Source organism: Molossus molossus, unplaced genomic scaffold (genome assembly GCF_014108415.1).
Source record: "Molossus molossus isolate mMolMol1 unplaced genomic scaffold, mMolMol1.p scaffold_m16_p_1, whole genome shotgun sequence".
NCBI lineage: Eukaryota > Metazoa > Chordata > Mammalia > Chiroptera > Molossidae > Molossus > Molossus molossus.
Window position 1 is genome coordinate 66,850,467 of NW_023425344.1, and position 20,070 is coordinate 66,870,536.

The window sequence follows — 20,070 nt, forward strand, 5'->3', positions numbered from 1 at the left end:
AAACATGCATAGTTTTATAATATTTCAAGAGGTTCATATGAAACAGAATATTAAAATATTCTTGCCCTGGCCAGTGTGGCTCAGTTGGTTAGGCATGATCCGTGTACTGAAAGGTTACAGGCTCGATTCCAGTCAGTGTATATGCCTGGGTTTTGGGATCGATCCTAGGTAGGGGGCATGCAGAAGGCACTTGATCCATATTCTGCTCTCACATTAATGTTTCTCTCTTTCTCCCTATCCCTTCCTCTTGCTCTAAAAATCAATTAAAAAATAATATATATGTGTGTGTGTGTGTGTGTATATATATATATATGTTTACCATTAAAAATAAATACAATTTTTAAAGCACACAGCAAAATTTCTAGAAATGGAATTTTGCACAATTAGTAAGCAAGCTGGGAACCTCCCATGGCATGGGGGAGGGGAGGCAGGCTCCAGGCCTGCATGGAAAAGTGCACTGTCACTGTCACCAAAGCTCTCAGCCAGCGTCCTCTGAGGGCACCAAGTGCTCCATTACCCACTCCTGTCACTGTGTCTCCAGCAACCTCAGCCCGTAGGGCCCACAGCCCACAGCGTAGAACTAAGCTGCCAAGTCTTTCCCACTCTACTGCCTTCACTTACTGTCTGTTTGACGAGTCCTAAGAAGCCTGGATAAACAGCACTGTTGTTCTTAAGACTGATAAAATCTCTCTTAAGGACACTTCTATAAGCAAAGGGTAAAGGGTTTTATTATGATGTCATTTATTTAAGGAAATTCTACCTATTGTACTTTTCAATTGAATTAAATATAAAATATGAGAAAAATGATAATGAAAAGAAAATATCCCACTCTGCATCTTGGAACCTCCAAAGTTAAGAATTACAGCTGTGCAATGGTATCAGACTTGAAGTAATGTGTCAAGCACACTTTAGACATGGAGCAAACCAAGTGGGTAAACAGGGCCGTGATCTGTGAGGGCTAGCTTGTGAACACCACACACTGGAAAGATTATGATTAGAGATGGCCTTAGAAATTCCATTCTTAATAAGAAATTTGAAGAAAACCTATTATCCTGGCATATTTTAATTACCTTCAGAAAATACTGTACTTTATGTCAAAGATCAAGCTTCCAACAGGTGAGGATGACTCCATCAACATGTATGCATGCGCATGTACACAAGTCTGTCGTTTCACACAGATGACTCTAAGAATATTCAGACTTTTAAACTGGACACTCCATATGCTTTGTTTCTTTTGCATTCAAACTTCATATCTTATACTAACAGATTATTAGTATTATCATTCAGATGTTTCCTAAAGACTTCAAAGTTCTAAAAGTATTTTCAAAGTTAGCTTTCAAATATATTGACAGAATAATTAATCCCAAAACATTGTCTGGCTTTCACAAGGTACAAGCTTCTATGTTTGTTTGTTTTTCAATAAAGAAAAGTGAATCAAAGAGACAAGATTAACACTGCACATCTGAGCAAGGACACTGTCAGTGTATATGGCCTCTGTGTTGAACAGGAAAAAAGTTCCCTAAATTTGGAATTATATGAGTTTGCCAACATTTCCAAGGATATTTTGCCATTGATTTTCAAAGAGAGTGGAAGGGAGGGACTTAGAGAGGGAAAGAAACATCCACGTGAGAGAGACACATCAATTGGTTGCCTCCCACACGACCCCTAATGGGCCAAAGATCTAACCTGCAACTCAGGTACATGTCCTTGACCAGAATCAAACCTGGTAGCCTTCAATCCATGGGCCAATGCTCCAACTGCTGAGCCCACATGGCCAGGGATTTCCAACATTTCTTAAAGTAAGTTCTGAGGACTGTTTGTGGGCATTGCTACAAAAATTAATCCATACTCAAATGTCTAATATGTTTATAGAAATGATGTATTTCCCAAAGATATGATGTTTTTCAAATTGATTTCATCAGAAAACCCTTGGCACATTAAATGAACATTAAATCTTCTTATAGAGACGATCTATTCAGCCCATGATCTTCCCAACACAACCTCTGGTTAAATGCATTATCAGAAGCAAATTCTGAATCAGGTAAATGACTAGCTCAAACCTAAATAGAGCTGTAAGACTACAGACACAAGATTTACGAGCAGCAAGTCATAAAACATTTTTATAGATACACATTCAAACATTTAGAGAAGCAAATGACATACAGGCAAATTAAAAAACCCACAGGCCAAACAGTGCCCTTCACCTATTTCTCTTCAGTCCACAAGACAAAGACAATTCTTACCATTTTTTTTAATAGTTGGGAAAAAAAATCTCAGAGACATTTATATGATATTTAAATATGAACAGATTATTTGAAATTTACATCAAATTCTAGTTTCAGTGTCCACCAATCATTTCATTGGAGCCCAGCCATGCTCATTTGTTTATGTTATGATGGCTGTTTTCTCTCTAAACTGGCAGTTTTCTCTCTAAACTGTGACAACCTGACACAAAGACCACATGGCAACAAAGCCTAAAACATTCCCTATCTGGCCCTTTACAAGACAGGTTTGGCTGGAAATGTAGGGAAAAACCAAGCTAAACACCAAAGTTTGGTTTTCTTCTCCCACGGCTGAGGCACAGTCCTATCAAAGTCTCACAGAACCCAAATCACCCTGACAGGCCATTTATATGTTCACAAAATCCACTCCAAAAGAATAAAAATTTACTCTTGGTTGATAGTACACTAAAGTGCTCATGTTCTGAAAGAAATGCCAAATAACAAGTACCAACTATGTCTGGAGCAATTAGCAGTACATCTCAAAGAGGGATCTAGACTCCCGGTATTAATACTCTGAAGGCCCAGTGCTGAGGTATAACCATTATGGTGCATGTGGTAAGAAGTCAGTGATGGTTCCTTAGAGCCAACTACTTGCCATCTTTCAGCAGTCAACAGAAATTCAATGATTGATAATACAAAAAAACTGACTGTCTAGATTTGTTTTCTTAGAAAGAAATTGGAAATACAAGGGTTTTATAGGACAGAGAGCTTGAGTATATAGAAAAACCATCAAGGAGCAATAACCAACAACTATCAAAGACAAAAAGAACATTACCTCATCGTAATGAAGAGAAATTTAATAAGACAGCCTTATTTAAGGACAGTCAAGCTTGCTTACCATGTTTGTGCGCATGGCAAATTGATCTAGGGGTCTAGTGGTCTCCTACATTAGAATCCCTCGGGGCTGGAGGTCAATGACAAGGAACAGCATTTGCACACAGGCTCTTCCCTCAGTCAGAGACCCTTCCTGCACTCAGGGGCACTCACTGACACCTAGGTGAAGGCTTCCCTGATCACCTGATTTAAAATGCAAATCAGCCCTGGCCGGTTTGGCTCAGCGGTTAGAGCGTCGGCCTGCGGTCCTGAGAGACCCGGGTTCGGTTCCCGCTAAGGGCACGTACCTCGGTTGCGGTTTGTCCCCGGCCCTGGTCGGTTGTGCGGGTGGCAGCCACTCGATGTGTCCCTTCACATTGATGTTTCTCTCTCTCTCTCTGTTCCTCTCTCTCCCTCCCACTCTACCTGAACAAAAAATGGAAAAAATGTCCTCGGGCGAGGATAAAAATAAAATAAAATGCAAATCAGTTCTGGCCAGTTTGGCTCAGATGTTAGAGCACTGACCAGTGGACCAGAGTCTCCTGGGTTTGGTTTTCCCTAAGGACACGTACCTCGGTTGCAAATTTTCCCCGGCCTGATTGGGATTGTGTGGGTGGCAACCAGTTGATGTGTCTCTCTCAAGTCGATGTTTCTCTCTGGATAAAAAAAAAATAATTAATTAAAGTGCAAATCAGAGCACATCAGTCCATCTGTGGGTGAGAAAGCTGCCTCTCCAGCTCTCTCTCTCTGATGGCAAACAATTCAGTTCTTTCCGTATGTCTCTGGCGCCTTTCAAGCTGCCTCCCCCATGCTGGAGCCCAGAAGGAGCGAGTCCAGTGGATGTATCAGTAAATTCTGCTACCTGAGATGTCTGAGATTTTGTTGCCTCTGCACAGCAAAAGAAACCATCAACAAAATGAAAAGGGAACCCTCTATATTGGAGAATATATTTGCTAGTAATACATCTGATAAATGCTAATTTCCAAAATATATAAAGTACTCATAGAACTCAACAAAAGACAAACAATTAAAAAATGATTAGAGGACCTAAATAGACACTTCTCCAAACAGAACATATAAATGGCTAAGAGACATGAAAAAATGCTCAATGTCACTAATCATCAGAGAGATGCAAGTTAAAACAACTATGAGGTATCACCTCACACCTACCAGAATGGCTACCATCAACAAATCATCAAACAACAAGTACTGGCGAGGGTGTGAAGAAAAGGGGACTCTACCACACTGCTAGTGGAAATGCAGACTGGTGCAGCCACTGTGGAAAACAGTATGGTATTTCCTGTTTTCAAAAGGAACTGCCATTTGACCTAGTTTTCCCACTTCTAGGAATATATCCTAAGACCTGAAACACCAGTCAGAAAGAATATATGCACCTCTAAATTCACAGCAGTTCTATTTTCAATAGCTAAGATCTGGAAAAGCCCAGCTGCCTATCAGTAGATGAGTGGATAAAAAGGCTGTAGTACATATACACAATGGAATACTATGCAGCTGTAAGGAAGAAAGATCTCTTACCCTCTGAGAGGACATGGAGGGACCTGGAAACCATTATGCTAAACAAAATAAGCTGGTCAGAAAAAGACAATATATGTGGAATCTAATGAACAAATAAACTGACAAACAATATATATCCAGAGTCATGGAAGCAGGGAACAGACTGATGAACCTCAGAGGGAAGGGGGAAGGGAGGGGGAGAGAAAAGATAAACCAAAGAACTTGAATGCATATATGCAAAACCAATGGACACAAACAATAGTATGGTGAAGGCATGGGGTGGCGGGTCAGGGGAGGAGACGGTCAATGGGGGAGAAATGGGGGCACATCAACAATAAAGATAAATTTTTAAAAAATTAAAAATAAAATGCAAACCAACCGCACATCCCTCTCTCCCTCATTTCCCCTCTCCTTTCCTTCTCTACCCCCCACTCCTTTTTCACTTCCCTGCTTAAACTTTCTCCATGGCCCATTTTTCCTTCTGCCACACCATATACTATGTTCATTTCTGTATGAATTTATCAGTCATCTCTCCTCAAAAGAAAGGATGCTGCAGGAGAGCAGGGATTTTTCATTTTATCCATTTTGTTCACTGCTCTGTACAAGCTCCCAAACACAGCGCACTATCAATAGGAATTTGATGAATATTCCAGGACATGTTCCCAGAAGACCATCAATGTGACTAAATGGTTCCTTTACTTCACCATTTTTTTAAAAAGAATTTTCTCTACAAAAATCATCTATTACAGCTTGTCTAAATCAATAAAAATTCTGAATCAGGTAGTCCAAAAAACCACTTTCAACAGTTTTCTATCAGCTGAAACTTAATTGTGTTTAGTTTATAATACTGTCTGTTTCCATATGCCAAATGGAGTAAGGTGGAAGTGTGCACAGAGGATAACAGAGGCTTTATGAGAATCTGTTGTCCCCACGTGAGTGTTTCACAGTAGAATTAGAAGAATCTGTCAGGTTACCTCAGCTATAGAAGCCTGGGGATTACCCAGTAAGTTTTTGAAGGAGCGCTTGGCAGTCCATCTGAGTTGATGACAGAAGGAGGTGGTATAGGTGATCTCCTTGAAGACTCTGCTCTTCTTCCTTTTCTGAACCCCCAAGAGTTGATCCAATTCAACTTTCATTTCTCTGAAGAAGGTGGAGTTGACATAAAACTCAGCTAATTTTTCTATGAGTGGCTCATCTCTCTTGGAAGGCTCTTCAGTCTCCTTGGCTTTGGAATCAAAGTGGACAGTGAGAAACATTAACAATATAACAGATTTAGCCCATTTTTCTGGAACCCCTTTCTTGGATTCTTCCCTAACACTTAATTCTAAGGTTGAATATGAAAAAATTCTTAGATCTGTCATTGCTTTACACATTAGAAAAATATAGTTAATTGGCCTGACTACTTCCATAAATGTATACATACAGCAAAACCACTCACCATTTCCTAGCAATAATATTTGTACCCTGATTCTTTTAAAATAAACTTCTTTTTAAAAACATATTTTTTTCTTTATTGATTTTAGAGAACGAGGAAGGGAGAGAGAGAGAGAAACATCGATGAGAGAGAACATCAATTGGCCGCCTCCTGCATGCCCCGCCACTGGGGATTGGGCCCACGCCTGATGTGAATTGAACTGGTGACCTCTTGGCGCATGGGTCGATGGTTAACCACTGAGCCACACCAGCCGGGCAAAAATAAACTTCTTACCTTAGGGAGTTGCAATTATTAATAGAAAAATCAGCCTTTCTTTCTATTATGTACAAATGCATACATTGTAAAGTTTCTTAAAGACACAATATAAAAACAAGAATTTTTTTTTTTTTTAATTTTTATTTATTTTCTTAAAATTTTATTTTTGTTACAGATGTTTCTCTTTTTTTATTCCATTGACACTTTCCTCCCCCTCCCTCCCACCCCATTCTGGCTTTGTTGTCCATGTCCATTGGTTATGCATACATGCATATAAGTTCTGTGGTTTATCTCTTCCCTCCCCACACCACCTCCTCTTTTGAGGGTTGTCAGTCTGTACCCTACTTCCATGTTTCTGAGTCTACCCTATTCCTCAGACTGTTATGTTCATTATATTCCACAAATAAGTGAGATCATGTGGTATAAAAACAAGAATTTTTAAAAGAAAAACTTCCTTCAGAACTGACAGTATCCTATAAATGATTATTTACTAATTAAAAATACAGCACCAATGGACAACAAAATCTATACTGACTGATGCTATAAACTGAATGTTTATCCCCACCCCACAAAAAAATTCATATGCTGCAACTCAACCCCCAATGTAAAGGTATTTGAAGGTAAGGTATATGAGGAGTGATTAGGTCATGCAGTGGAGCCCACATGAATGGGATTAACCACCTTATAAAAGAGGCTCCAAGAGGTCCTTCCCTGCCCTCTACCATGTGAAGAGGCTAAGAGAAGATGGTGGTCCACCTATGAACCAGAAACCTCACAAACACCGATTGCTCTACCCTGATCTTGGACTTCCCAGTCTCTAGAACTGAGAGAAATAAACGTTTGTTGTTTAACCCTATGGTATTCTTGTTATATCATCCTGAACAAACTAAGGCAACTGGTATCAGAGGACAGCATTAGTAATATAAATTCACAAAGCCACATTTCAGTGAGCTGCCACACTGCTCAACGGCAGGCAAATCAATTGGGTGATAATTTGTAACTCTCAACAGATTCACATACCTTCCCCATCTCTGTTCTCTCTGTTTAATATCATGGCAGAGGAGTCTCCATTGATAACATCCAGGAAGAAATCTGCAGGGTTATTATATGGTTCACAGTGGTGACCTACGAAAGAAGGCAACTCAGGTACACAATCTTGATGGTCATGAAAAATAAAGACTTATTCTTAGGGAATGAGGGAGGTGAGGCTGAAGAAGACAAAATATAATTACTTCTCTTTCATCTTTCTATCTTCTCCTATCACTAAGTTATCTTTTCTTTTTACATATCCAATCACACAATATGTCAAGGATTCTCTGTCTCCTGGCACAAAAACTACCACAAATCAACCTGGGAGTCCCAGACACCCTGAATAATTGTAATTCTTGACACCTGAAACACCCACCTAAAAATATGCTCAGTTCTTATTAGTGCTTCTTTAAAGCTAAATATAGGCCCAAGGAGGGGGGGGGAGTGAGGGGAGAGAGAGACAGAGAGAGAGAGAGAGAGAGAGAGAGAGAGAGAGCGCGCTACATCTAAGACTTTTGATCAGCAAATCAAGGCAACAGGCAAAGCCAGCTAAGGCACAGCAGGACTGTATTTGGGAGAAGCCCAGGGTGCGCTGTTCTCTGGGTTCACCTAGGGACTGCCAGAATGCTAGTCCTCAGTTTAGCCATGGTTCTTTCTCCACCTACTAAGTTCAGGTGTAAATCATCATCTATTACGCCACTGTAAATCCAATATAGAGAACAAGTCGCCAGTCCAGCATTCTCAAGAAGACATTACCAGCACAGCACACCTGAACTCTTCCTTGACTTTTTGTACCTAATCCTCTGAACTCCACTTGGCCTGGAGTGTAATCTTAGAATCATCTCCCTATACACCCAGGTGTATGTAAGCCTGGTTATTTTAATAAATAAAGTTTCAACAAAATCATTTTTTTAATCCTCACCAAAGGACATTTTTGCATTTATCTTCAGATAGAGCGGGGGGGGGGGGGGCGTGAGAGAGAAACATCAATGTGAGTGGGACACATGGACTGGTTGCCACCCACACGACTCCAACCGGAGTTGGGGACAAATTGCAACCGAGGTACGTTCCCTTAGCGGAAACCGAATCCGGACACTCTGGTCTTCTGGCTGATGCTCTAACCACTGAGACAAACCGGCCAGGGCAACAAAATCAAATTTTAAAAGATAGCTAGAGATTATGTAAAGGTATAATTGGAGCCATAGAGCATCATCTATAGCCACATATTGCTAAAATGAAGTGAACTGCATCAGCCATAGAAGAAATTACACCTTTCTATCTCAAATAAAACCAGGCAGCCCAGAACTATCAGAAAGGTTGATGCATCAAAGTCGGATTCAGGAGTAGCCAGTCAGTAGCCAGTCACACATCCACTCAAGGATGAAATCTTCAATCAAATGTTATTGCAGCCCTGGCCGGTTTGGCTCAGCAGTTAGAGCATTGGCCTGCGGTCCTGAGAGACCCGGGTTCGGTTCCCACTAAGGGCATGTACCTCGGTTGCAGTTTGTCCCCGGCTCTGGTCAGTCGTGCGGGTGGTAGCCACTCGATGTGTTCCTTTCACATCAATGTTTCTCTCTGTCTCTCTGTTCCTCTCTCTTCCTCCCACTCTACCTGAACAAAAAATGGAAAAATGTCCTCGGGTGAGGATAAAAAAAAAAAAAAATGTTACTGCAAAATTAAACAGCATCTTCATGAACCCTCATCAAAGCAGACCAACAACCCATACAGGGGAAAAAAACAATCCAGCCTGATCCATTATATAGTCAAGAAGACAGATGATTGCAGAGAAAGGTCAATATCAGACTTTTCCAAAATGTTTGGCTGACAGATAACTGGCTATGAGGCCAATACTTTATTAAACTGTTAGGAAAAGGACATCAGAACTAGGAAGCAGAACAGTGCAGGCCCAGTAGAAATAGTCCTCCACATACACAGAGTATGCATGCATACTCACACTGGACAAAGTGACCTAAATAACAAGCCAGTGCTGCAAAATAAAGACAATTTCTAGCATCAAACTGACCAAAGGCGTCTGGAGTGGTGGAACCCAAGCTCTCTCTACTCAAAGACCAAGCAGCACTCCCGTCCACCTCCTCTGCCCTTCCAGGATTCTAGTAATGAAGGATCTCAGAGCATGAAAAGGCGACCATACCAGCTGATGCAAAGTATTTCAAGGCCTCCTGAGCAGGTCCATGGAACATTAGTCTCCCTGAGGCCAATAAGGTGAGGCTATCAAACAACTTGAAGATGGAATAACGAGGCTGATGAATAGAGAAGATGATGGTTCGTCCCTCTTTAGACATCCTAAGGTAAAAGTGAGAAAATGAAGAGTCATTAAACATCTGAACCTTGCACTTCCTGGCAAAAATCTTTATCAGTGCTTTTAGCTTGTTTTTTTCTGGTTCAACTTGATTTTCCCTTACTAATATCATATCTCATATTATCTCTTTGGTAGTTAAGAGATGTAAATTCAGCCCTGGCTGGTTTGGCTCAGCGGTTAGAGCGTCGGCCTGCGGTACAGAGAGACCCGGGTTCGGTTCCTGCTAAGGGCATGTACCTCGGTTGCAGTTTGTCCCCGGCCCTGGTTGGTCGTGCGGGTAGCAGCCACTCGATGTGTCCTTTCACATCGATGTCTCTCTCTCTCTCTCTCTCTCTCTTCCTCTCTCTCCCTCCCGCTCTATCTGAACAAAAAATGGAAAAGTGTCCTCGGGTGAGGATGAAAAAAAAAAAAGAGACGTAAATTCAACACTGTTATGAAAGACTAAAGTTTCTTCAAGTATGTCCCATGAGCAGTCTAGAATCCACTAGAGTGTTAATTAAAAATTGCACATTGAATGACTGGAAAAAGTGATTGGTTACACTGAATAATTTAGGTGACTGGCCAAATAAGCAAATATATTCAGATAATGGGAGCCAAGTTTCTGTCTGTCTAAAATTCCCTTACAAACACGGAAGGAGAAAGACTGAAAAAAATACTCAGGCTCCACCAGTTTGGCTCAGCAGGTAGAGCATCAGCCTGTAGACCTAAGGGTCAGAGGTTTAATTCCCAGTCAAGGGATCATACATGGGTTATAGGTTCAATCCCTGGCCCTGGTTTGGATCTTGCAGAAGGCAACCAGTCAATGTGTCTCTCTCACATGGATGTTCCTCTCTCTCTCTCTCTCTCTCTCTCTCCCCCTCCCCTCTTCCATGCCTCCTTCCCACTCTATCTAAAATTAATGAAAAATATTCTTGGTGGGGATTAACAACAACAACAACAAAAAAAAAAAAACATTTAGGTGTTACTTTAGAATTGAAAATATTATTATGGGACTTCCGGTCAAGATGGCGGGTAGGTAAACGCAGTATCACGTCCTCCCACAACCATATCAAAGTTACAACTAAACTACAGAACATCCATCATTCAGAACCTCCTGAAATCGCCCTGGCTGGCTTTGCTCAGCGGGTAGAGCATCGGCCTGTGGTCCCAAGAGACCCGGGTTTGGTTTCCGCTAAGGGCGTGTACCTCGGTTGCAGTTTGTCCCTGGCCCTGGTTGGTCGTGCGGGTGGCATCCACTTGATTGTGTCCCTTTCGCGTTGATGTTTCTCTCTCTCTCTCTGTTCCTCTCTCTCCCTACCACTCTACCTGAACAGAAAATGGAGAAATATCCTCGGGTGAGAATAAAAACAAAACAAAAAAAAAAACGCCTGAAATCAAGCTGAATGGAAATCCTACAACTACGGAATTAAAGAAGCAGCCACATCAAAGATGCAGCCACATTGAAACTGGTAGGAGGGGCGGAGGCCGAGGGGTTGGTCTCACACCCATGGGTGGCGGATAAAAATCAGAAGGACACCTCGAATGGGTAGGTCCTCCCTGAGAACTGAGGGGTTCCCATCCCACACCAGGTGCCCCACTAAGGGTTCCAGTGTCAGGAAGTCCCTATAACTTCTGGCTGGAAAAACCAGTGGGAACTGAGGCTCAGGGAGGCTGAGGCTGCTGGAGCCCCAGGCAACTCCTCTTAAAGGGCTCGACCAGGGACTTATCGGACTCACTCCCTCTAAGGTTAAAGGAGAGGCAGCTTGAGGGGCACCAGAGACACACAGAGAACTGAGCTGTTGGAGCAAGGGCAGGAGAGGGGGCTTTCTCCAGGACAAACGTGCTGTTAGAGGCCTTTGTTCCTTTGGTGAGCCCTTCCCTGGGGCGGCAGACAGCTGCCATATCTGGGACTCCAGCAACCTGGCTCACACTGGTGGCCCCGCCCTGTTGACTCCCTGAGGCCCCGCCCCACCCCACTTTCAGGCCCACCCAAGCTGTTGCCAGTTCCTTAACCATAGGATTGGTCTGTCTTTGATCGTGCTTCAGGTTCTCCTAAATTATTTCCAACAAGCAGCATCTGGTCTCTGCTAGCCCCATACCTTTTGTTAAGTAATACATGGAAACAAACACAGGGAGGCAGCCAAAATGAGGAGACAAAGAAATAGGTCCCAAATGAAAGAACAGAACAAAACCCCAGGAAAAGAACGAGGCAAAATGGAAATAAGCAACCTAACAGATGCTGAGTTCAAAATACTACTTATAAGGATGCTCAATGAACTTAGTGAGGGCCTCAAGAGCATAAAAAAGGAGCAGTCAAAAATGAAGGATGCACAATCAGAAACGAAAGAGGCACTAACTGAAATAAAGAATAATTTACACAGATTCAATAGTAGAGTAGGTAAAGGCAAGAAGCAAACCATCGATTTGGAATATAAGGAAGCAAAAAACACCCAATCAGAACAGCAAAAAGAAAAAAGAATCCAAAAAAACAAGGACAGTGTAAGGAGCCTCTGGGACAACTTCAAGCATGAAGGAGAAGAGAGAGAACAAGAAATCAAAAACCTATTTGAAACAATAATGGCAGAAAACTTCTCTAACTTGGTGAAGGAAACAGACATACATGTCCAGGAAGCACAGAGAGTCCCAAACAAGATGAACCCCAAGAGGCCCACTCCAAGACACATCATCATCAAAATGCAAAAGTTTCAAGAAAATGAGAGAATCTTAAAAGCAGCAAGAGAAAAGCAGTTAGTTACCTACAGGGGAGTTCCCATAAGACTGTCAGCTGATTTCTCAAAAGAAACTTTGCAGGCCAGAAGGGAGTGGCAAGAAATAGTCAGATTGATGAAAAGCAAGAACCTATAACCAAGATTACTCTATTCTGCAAAGCTATCATTTAGAATCGATGACCATATAAAGAGTTACCCAGAGAAGAAAAAGTTAAAGTAGTTCATCACCACTAAACTGTTATATGAAATGTTGAAGGGTTTTTTTTTAAAGAAAACGATAAAATATATGAACAAACAAAATGGCAATGAATATACATCTATCAACAATGGAATCTACAAACAAAATGAACAGGCAGAACAGAAACATTCTCATAGATACAGAGAACATTTTGTTGGTTGCCAAATGGGAGGGGGGTTGGGGGAATGGGTGAAGAAGGTGAAGGAATTAAGAAGTACAAATTGGTTGTTAGACTGAAAAACCTCAAAGGGAAGGGGGTTGGGGGTAGGAAAACGTAAACCAAAGAACTTATATGCATAACCAATGGACACAGACAACAGTGTGGGAAAAGGCAGGAGTGGGGCAGGAGTGGGGAGGCAGGGGTCAATGGGGGGAAAATGAGGAACATCTGTAATATATTCAACAATAAAGATAAAAAATAAATAAATAAAATTTAAAAATGAAACACCCACCTAAACAAACAAACAAACAGAAAATATTATGGACTCATGGATTTTTAATATATACATAATAAGAGATACATCAATAATTTCAGATATATGTTTATGTGTCTTTCTATTCAAACCATATATACACACAATATATTTATATTTAATAAATATTTCCAAAGAAAATATAGTTCCATATTATATCTACACATAAGAATACTCATACCTGTGTATTTTCCTAGGTCTGTCTCTAAGTGGATATAGAAGCAATGACACTCCAGTAGCAGTGAGGACACTAAGTAATCAGATCTTGGTTCCTAAATCTTAACTACACCAAAAGGAACAAGGCCTCCTTAAAGAATCATCTGACTTGGGAAAAGTTCAAGATGAATCTCTTGACCATAAACATCTTGGAATATCTTGCTGACCATAAAGTAGGGAAGTTCTTGAAAAATAATCAGGGACATGTCAATAGGACATAAAAGCCAGATTCAAAAGGCTTCCACTGGCCAAATCGGGGTTTATTTTGTCACAAAAAGAATAAGATTATCAATTGACTAAAATAAGAATAAATAGCCCAGCCAGTGTCACTCAGTAGATTGAGCATCCTCCCACAGACTGAAAGGTCCCGGTTCCATTCCCGTTCAGGGCACATGCCCAGATTTTGGGCTCAATCCCCAGTAGGAGGCGTGCAGGAGGCAGCCAACCAATGTTCCTCTCTCACATCGATGTTTCTATGGCACTCTGTCTCTAAAAAATCAATAAAAACATATTTTTAAAAAAGAATAAACAGAGAATACAAATAAATAGAGAAGGAGGAAAACTTCCCTACTGTAGAGTGCCAGCTCATATATGCAGCAAGAATGATGCAAATAGAAAATCACCACTTAGCAACCATCACACTAGCTGACAGGCAGGAGGTGTTAGAATTCGCTAAAATGGGTGGGTGGAGATTTGATGAGGAAAAGGACATAGGCATAACCCCCATTAACTCCCCTGACTAAATACTAATCAATTAGAAAGGGAAATCTAGTATTTCACAGCAGAGAAACCCAGCAGAAACAAACATGACCAGGTGTTGACGGCTAACATTGCCCAGAATGGGAGAAGTCAAAACCATGCAGCCCCTGATGCTACATACATAGCACATGGCATCATTTCTATTGTAACCCTGCCAAGAATTCATGGCTTGATCTAGTCATGAGAAAATGTACTGGATGAACCCAGGTTCAGGGCCACCCTAATAAATATTCTCTCAGAAACCAGTGAGAACATGAGAAGCCAAGAAAGACTGAAGAACCACTCAGGCTTAGAAAAGTGTATTTCTCGAAAGATTCCTGAGACAGAAAGGAAAAGACACTTCTGGGATTCTGGAGTCTGACGGAGTCCAGAGTCTATGGACTGATGGCAACAATGGCATCAATGTGCCTTCCCGGCTGGAAGGTATGTAAGGTGATGAAGTAAAGGAGTGTCATTTTTTGGAGTGACTCTCCTGAAAATTTAGAAGTAATGGGGAATAATGTCAATAAAAAAAAATGATGTCAGTGTGGAGGAGGAAGAGGACAGAGGAAGAGCAAAAGCAGTTAAATGCTAATAGTTGGGGAATTTAGGCAAGAGGACATGGGATTTCCTTATACCATTCTTTTGTTGTTGTTAATCTTCACCCGAGGATATTTTTCCATTAATCTTTAGATAGAGTGGAAGGAGGGGAGGGAGAGAGAGAAACATCAATGTAAGAGAGATACATCCATGGGTTGCCTTCTGACCAGGGCTGGATAAGAGACCTTGACCGAAAATCAAACCTGAGACCCTTTGGTCTTCGGGCTGATGCTCTACCCCCTAAGCAAAACTGGCCAGGGCTCTTTGTACGATTTTGTGCCTTTTCTGTAAGATTGAAACTTTTTTTTTTTTATCCTCACCCGAGGACGTTTTTTCACTTTTTGTTTAGCTAGAGTGGGAGGGAGAGAGAGGAACAGAGAGAGAGAAACATCGATGTGAAAAGGACACATCAAGTGGCTGCCACCCGCACAACCCAACCAGGGCCAGGGACAAACTGCAACTGAGGTACATGACCTTAGCAGGAACCAAACCCGGGTCTTGCCGGACCACAGGCCAATGCTGTAACCACTGAACCAAACCAGCCAGGGCTAAGATTGAAACTTTTAAAAAATAAATGTAAAAAAATCTAACTTTCTCCTATTAACATGATCCTCCCACAGCCTTCATTCTTGATAAAAGAAAATGCTGGTCCTTTTACTCCATTCTTTCCTTTTTCTGGCTCCAAGTCTTAGAAGTCATCCTCTGAATATTCACTCCTCACATCCAATTCATGAGCTAGTTCTATTGAGCCTATCTTTAAAATAAATCCAGAATATATCCAGTTCTTACCACCTCACCCCTATCATCCTAGTAAAAGCCACAATCACATCTCAACTGCACTACTACCAACTGTTTCCTGACTGCTTTCTTTGCACGCACCCTCGCCCCACTGTATGGTCCTCTCTCTACACAGTGCCCACACCTCTCTTCTGAAACTCTCTAAAAGCTCCTATGTCACCTAGGGGCAGTAAAACCCAGAGATCTTACAGTGGCCTACAAAAGCCCATATAATCTGCTGCCCATTCAATTTCATCGCATGACCTTATTCTAGCTTTAAGTCCTGAATAGGGTACCCCTCAAAAAAACATTTCAGATGTTGAATTTGTAAGCCCCAGTACCTCCAAATGTGACTGTATTTGCAGACAGAATCTTTAATGAGGTAATGAAGGCTAAAGAAGGTCACATGGGTGAGCCTTAATCCAATAAAGACTAGAACTCTCACAGGGAGAGGTGCTGAGACACCTTGAGGGATATAAAGTGAACACAGTGAGCCCTGGCCGGTTTGGATCAGCAGTTGGAGCGGTGCCTGAGGACTGAAGAGTCTGGGTTCATTCTGGTCAAGGGCACGTGCCTTGGTTGCAGTTCGGTCCCAGCCCTGGTCATGGTCGTGGGGGAGGTAATCAGTCAATGTTGGTCTTTCTCATCAATATTTCTCTCTTTCTCTCTCTTCTTCCCTCCCTCCCTCCCTCCCACTCTGTCTGAAAATAGGTGGAAAAATACTCTCAGGTGAGGATTAAATAAATAAATAAAGTGAACATGAGAAGGCAGCTACTCACAGCCCTGGAGAAGGGCCTCAGAGAAACAATCCTGACAACACCTTGATCTCAGATGTCTGCCCTCCAGCACTATGAAACAAAGAAGTACTATGTTGTGGCAGCCCCAGCAAACTGATGTACTAAACAACCCCCACTCCTCTTAGGTCACCGGGTTCCATGCCCTCTGGCCTCCTGAGTTCCAAGCACCTGGGGCATGTTCACCTCAGGCCATTGGCTGTTCCTCCACCAGGACTCTCTTCCCTCAGATACCAGATCTCACTCACAGCTCACGTGCACATCACTGAGGTCTTCCCTGACCACCCTGCTACACAATACAGCACGCCCCACCCCCACCGCATCAGCCTTCCCCATATTCTTATCCTGCTTCATTTTTCTTGTAACACTTATATTTGCTAATTGACTGTCCCCACTGCTCCCCCAACAGAGAAGGGAAAAATGCTGGTGTGCGGTGCTCATTGCTGAATCCCCTACATCAAGATTAATACCTGGTACATAGCAAGTCATCAGATGTTGCATGAATGTAAGAACAGTGTTCTCACAGCATTTACCTCTTCAGGAGCGAAAGGACAGCATTTGCTGAGCTTGAGTCTAAGCCAGTTGTGGGCTCATCCAAGAACAAGATGGATGGATTGGTAATAAGCTCCATTCCAATACTAGTCCTTTTTCTTTCTCCTCCAGACACACCACGAGTAAAATGAGTTCCAATCTACACACAAATGTTATTGTTATTAACAAAAACAACCACAGTCAGTCTTGTTTGTTGAGCTTCTAAGATGTGCCAACTGTATAAGATGTACTTTATCTCATATCTTCATTTATTCTGAACAATAAATAAATGAATATCTGGGAGAAGAGGTAGCTTTCTCTTTCATTAGACAAGCAAACTGAGGGTCAGGTTAGAGCTAGTACGTAGCTAAGCCTGATATGAAACCCATGCTTTAAATAGTTCTGAATGTTCCTTATCAAGTCAAATATTTACTTTTAGGATCAGAAGTTAGAACTTAAGGACATGGCCCTGACATAGTGAAATCACAGTCCTAAAAGGGAGATAAGATAGGAGAAGAACAGGTGAGAGTATCTATAATTTATTAGTCTTCTTAAACCTCTCCCTTTCTCCCCCACCAAAAATGTCCTCAAGTGGATTCAAGAACTGAGCATTGGCAGCTAAGAAAGCTCACTATCTACCATCCACATTAACACCTCATAAATCATCGTACAGCATCCCTAAATAACCCTGTCTATAACTCAAATCATGGCAGAGTTCCTGACTCATTCTTTCAGACAAATTCAGAAGGCAAAATAAGTATTCTACAGGTGAGGGGCTCGGTCTTGTTAACCAGCCAGGGCCACTGTGTGTGGGAGGGAGCAGGAAGGGTTGGTGGGAGGTAGAAGGTAAAACAATTCTTATAACAGTCTTCAAGGGATAATAATCAAATCAAATGCTTCTCATTCTCTAGATTAGATCATATAACAAAATTCAGCTATAAAAGGCATTTAAAGATGATTGGAGAAATGTGAAGAACCTGGGCTCTACATAGTTGATATTAAGATATCGTTAATCGTATTAGTTGATAATAGTACTGTAGTAATGTAGGCAAATGTCTTTTTTAAAGAGATGCATAACTATTCAGGAAGCAATATGTTATTTATAACTTCCCTTAAAATACTTCAAACGGAAAAACCTGAAGCCATTATTAAATAACACATTAACAACTAGGAAACCTAGGTGATTATTATTAGCAATCATACCATTGTATTAATCATACTATAATCATGTCATTACTACAGTAATCAAACCATTTTCTCTACATTTCTCTTATGTTTAAAATTTCATAACAAATAAAACACCTTTAATGTACTGTTTCAATCAATTAGATAAACTTATTCTAGGAAGTCAACAACTGCCTTCAGCTTATTTTCCCTGGAAATCCATGCAAGGAACTCACATGATGAGGGCCTAAAGGTAAAGACAGGAAAGCACCGTAGTGAGAAGACAGACTCACATAAACAGAGGCCCCAGCAAAGGGAACCCAATCACTCATAAAACGAATATAAGAGGTAAATGGTAGCAGCTCAGACTCATCCTTCCAAATAAAATACAGCAAAATACACTTTCCATAAAAGACTGTCAGAAAGTATCATATGAAGCAGCAGCCAGCAGAACACCCCATCTTCATCCCCTCTAAGTAAGGGGTAGCACAGGGGGATTAAACTAGAGCCACGACAACCCGAAAAGTCACCTTCACCCAAAGCTTCACGTCTTCCTGGCAAATCTTCCATGTCTACTCATCACTGTAAATCATTTGCTCACTCATCTCATTTCTCCTTCCTGATCCTGCACAACCCACAGAGAGAGCTACGTTGGTCTCCCTTGGCCACAGCTGTTGTCTATAAACCCAAGGGCGCCCAGCACGTGACAGTCTGCAAGTAACACTGGCAGGAGGACGGGAGAGAGGGAGAGGGGGGAGGGATGGGAGACAAAGTGCCCTCAGGAAGGCTACAGGAAAACAACATGGATTCTACACACATTAGAAATAAGGGCTAATTTGACTGAAAATAATTTTGGAAGCCAAATTACAGCAAAGTGAAACCTATAAAAAAAGAACCCTGGGGTTTTCATCATCTGTGAATTCCAGAAATATACCTCCAAGGTAACAGAACAAAGTCTGTGGAAGAAGAGGGGAAGAAAAGAGGAAAGGGGAGAGAGAAAACAGAAGCAGGAAGTTAGTGAGCAGACACTGAGTGCTACAGGACTCACACTGCCAGCCTGGGAGAGGAGCAAGTGCTGTCACTGCACGGAGGCGGGGGGAGGCGTGGTCTTGGCAAGAACACTGCTACCCCCCGGCCCACGCAGCCATGCTTCACCTCCAGGATTCAGTCATCTTTAAATTTTCTTCTCCTGCCCTGGCCGGTTTGGCTCAGCGGTTAGAGCGTCGGCCTGCGGTCCTGAGAGACCCGGGTTCGGTTCCCGCTAAGGGCACGTACCTCGGTTGCAGTTTGTCCCCGGCCCTGGTTGGTCGTGCAGGTGGCAGCCACTCGATGTGTCCCTTCACGTCAATGTTTCTCTCTCTTTCTCCCTTCCTCTCTCTTCCTCCCACTCTATCTGTACAAAAAATGGAAAAATATCCTTGGGTGAGGATAAAAAAAAAAAAAAAGAGAGAGAGAAATAGCCCTGGCCGGTTTGGTTCAGCGGTTAGAGCGTCGGCCTGCGGTCCTGAGAGACCCGGGTTCGGTTCCCGCTAAGGGCGCGTACCTCGGTTGCAGTTTGTCCCCGGCCCTGGTCGGTTGTGCGGGTGGCAGCCACTCGATGTGTTCCTTTCACGTCGATGTTTCTCTCTCTCTCTGTTCCTCTCTCTCCCTCACACTCTACCTGAACAAAAAAAAAAAAAAAAAAATGGAGGAATGTCCTCGGGTGAGGATAAAAATAAATAAATAAATAAATAAATAAATTTTCTTCTCCTGATTAATTTCCACCTTTGCACTATGTATCTAGCCACTTTTCTCACAGTTACAGAAAGCAGCCCCTTTGACCATGCACATTATGGAAAACTGGGGTCAGAGGAACACTGTCCGCACAGGGGACGTCCTGTTTGCTGGCGATAATACCGCCAGTTGTTTCCACGTTACCTTGGAATCGGCCACTTTAGCCAGACCTAACTCTTGAATGATCGTGTTTATCCGTTCATTTTTTTCATGATTCGTCATGGTTGAGGGAAGGCGAAGAGCTGCTGAGAACTGTAAATTTTCTCTCACCGTCAGCGTTCCCATCACAACATCATCCTTAAGGCAAAATGGCATTTTAACAAGATATGTCAGCTCTTTTCTAGTACCATCGGTCTTCCGTATATACAACTTAGTCCACAAAAATGACATAGCCAAGGGAAAGTTCTAG

At 42.0% G+C, this 20,070-nt stretch overlaps 2 protein-coding genes and 1 pseudogene across 2 annotated transcripts in view; 1 reads left to right on the plus strand and 2 right to left on the minus strand.

Moving 5' to 3' along the window:
• Positions 1-16,743, minus strand: part of LOC118634964 (broad substrate specificity ATP-binding cassette transporter ABCG2) — a 144,388-nt gene extending 127,645 nt beyond the window's left edge. The window contains exon 1 of the mRNA XM_036269836.1: positions 16,727-16,743. The gene's annotated coding sequence lies outside the window, so the exon portion shown is untranslated. The remainder of the gene's footprint in view (positions 1-16,726) is intronic.
• LOC118628299 overlaps positions 1-20,070 on the plus strand; it is a 249,816-nt pseudogene that overhangs the window by 146,715 nt on the left and 83,031 nt on the right.
• LOC118634969 (broad substrate specificity ATP-binding cassette transporter ABCG2-like) overlaps positions 1-20,070 on the minus strand; it is a 63,553-nt gene that overhangs the window by 36,122 nt on the left and 7,361 nt on the right. The window contains exons 4-8 of the mRNA XM_036269850.1: positions 19,806-19,958; positions 16,727-16,884; positions 9,482-9,633; positions 7,321-7,425; positions 5,585-5,835 (exon numbers count right to left, since the gene is read on the minus strand). Coding sequence (XP_036125743.1) covers positions 5,585-5,835; positions 7,321-7,425; positions 9,482-9,633; positions 16,727-16,884; positions 19,806-19,958 — 819 coding nt within the window. The remainder of the gene's footprint in view (positions 1-5,584; positions 5,836-7,320; positions 7,426-9,481; positions 9,634-16,726; positions 16,885-19,805; positions 19,959-20,070) is intronic.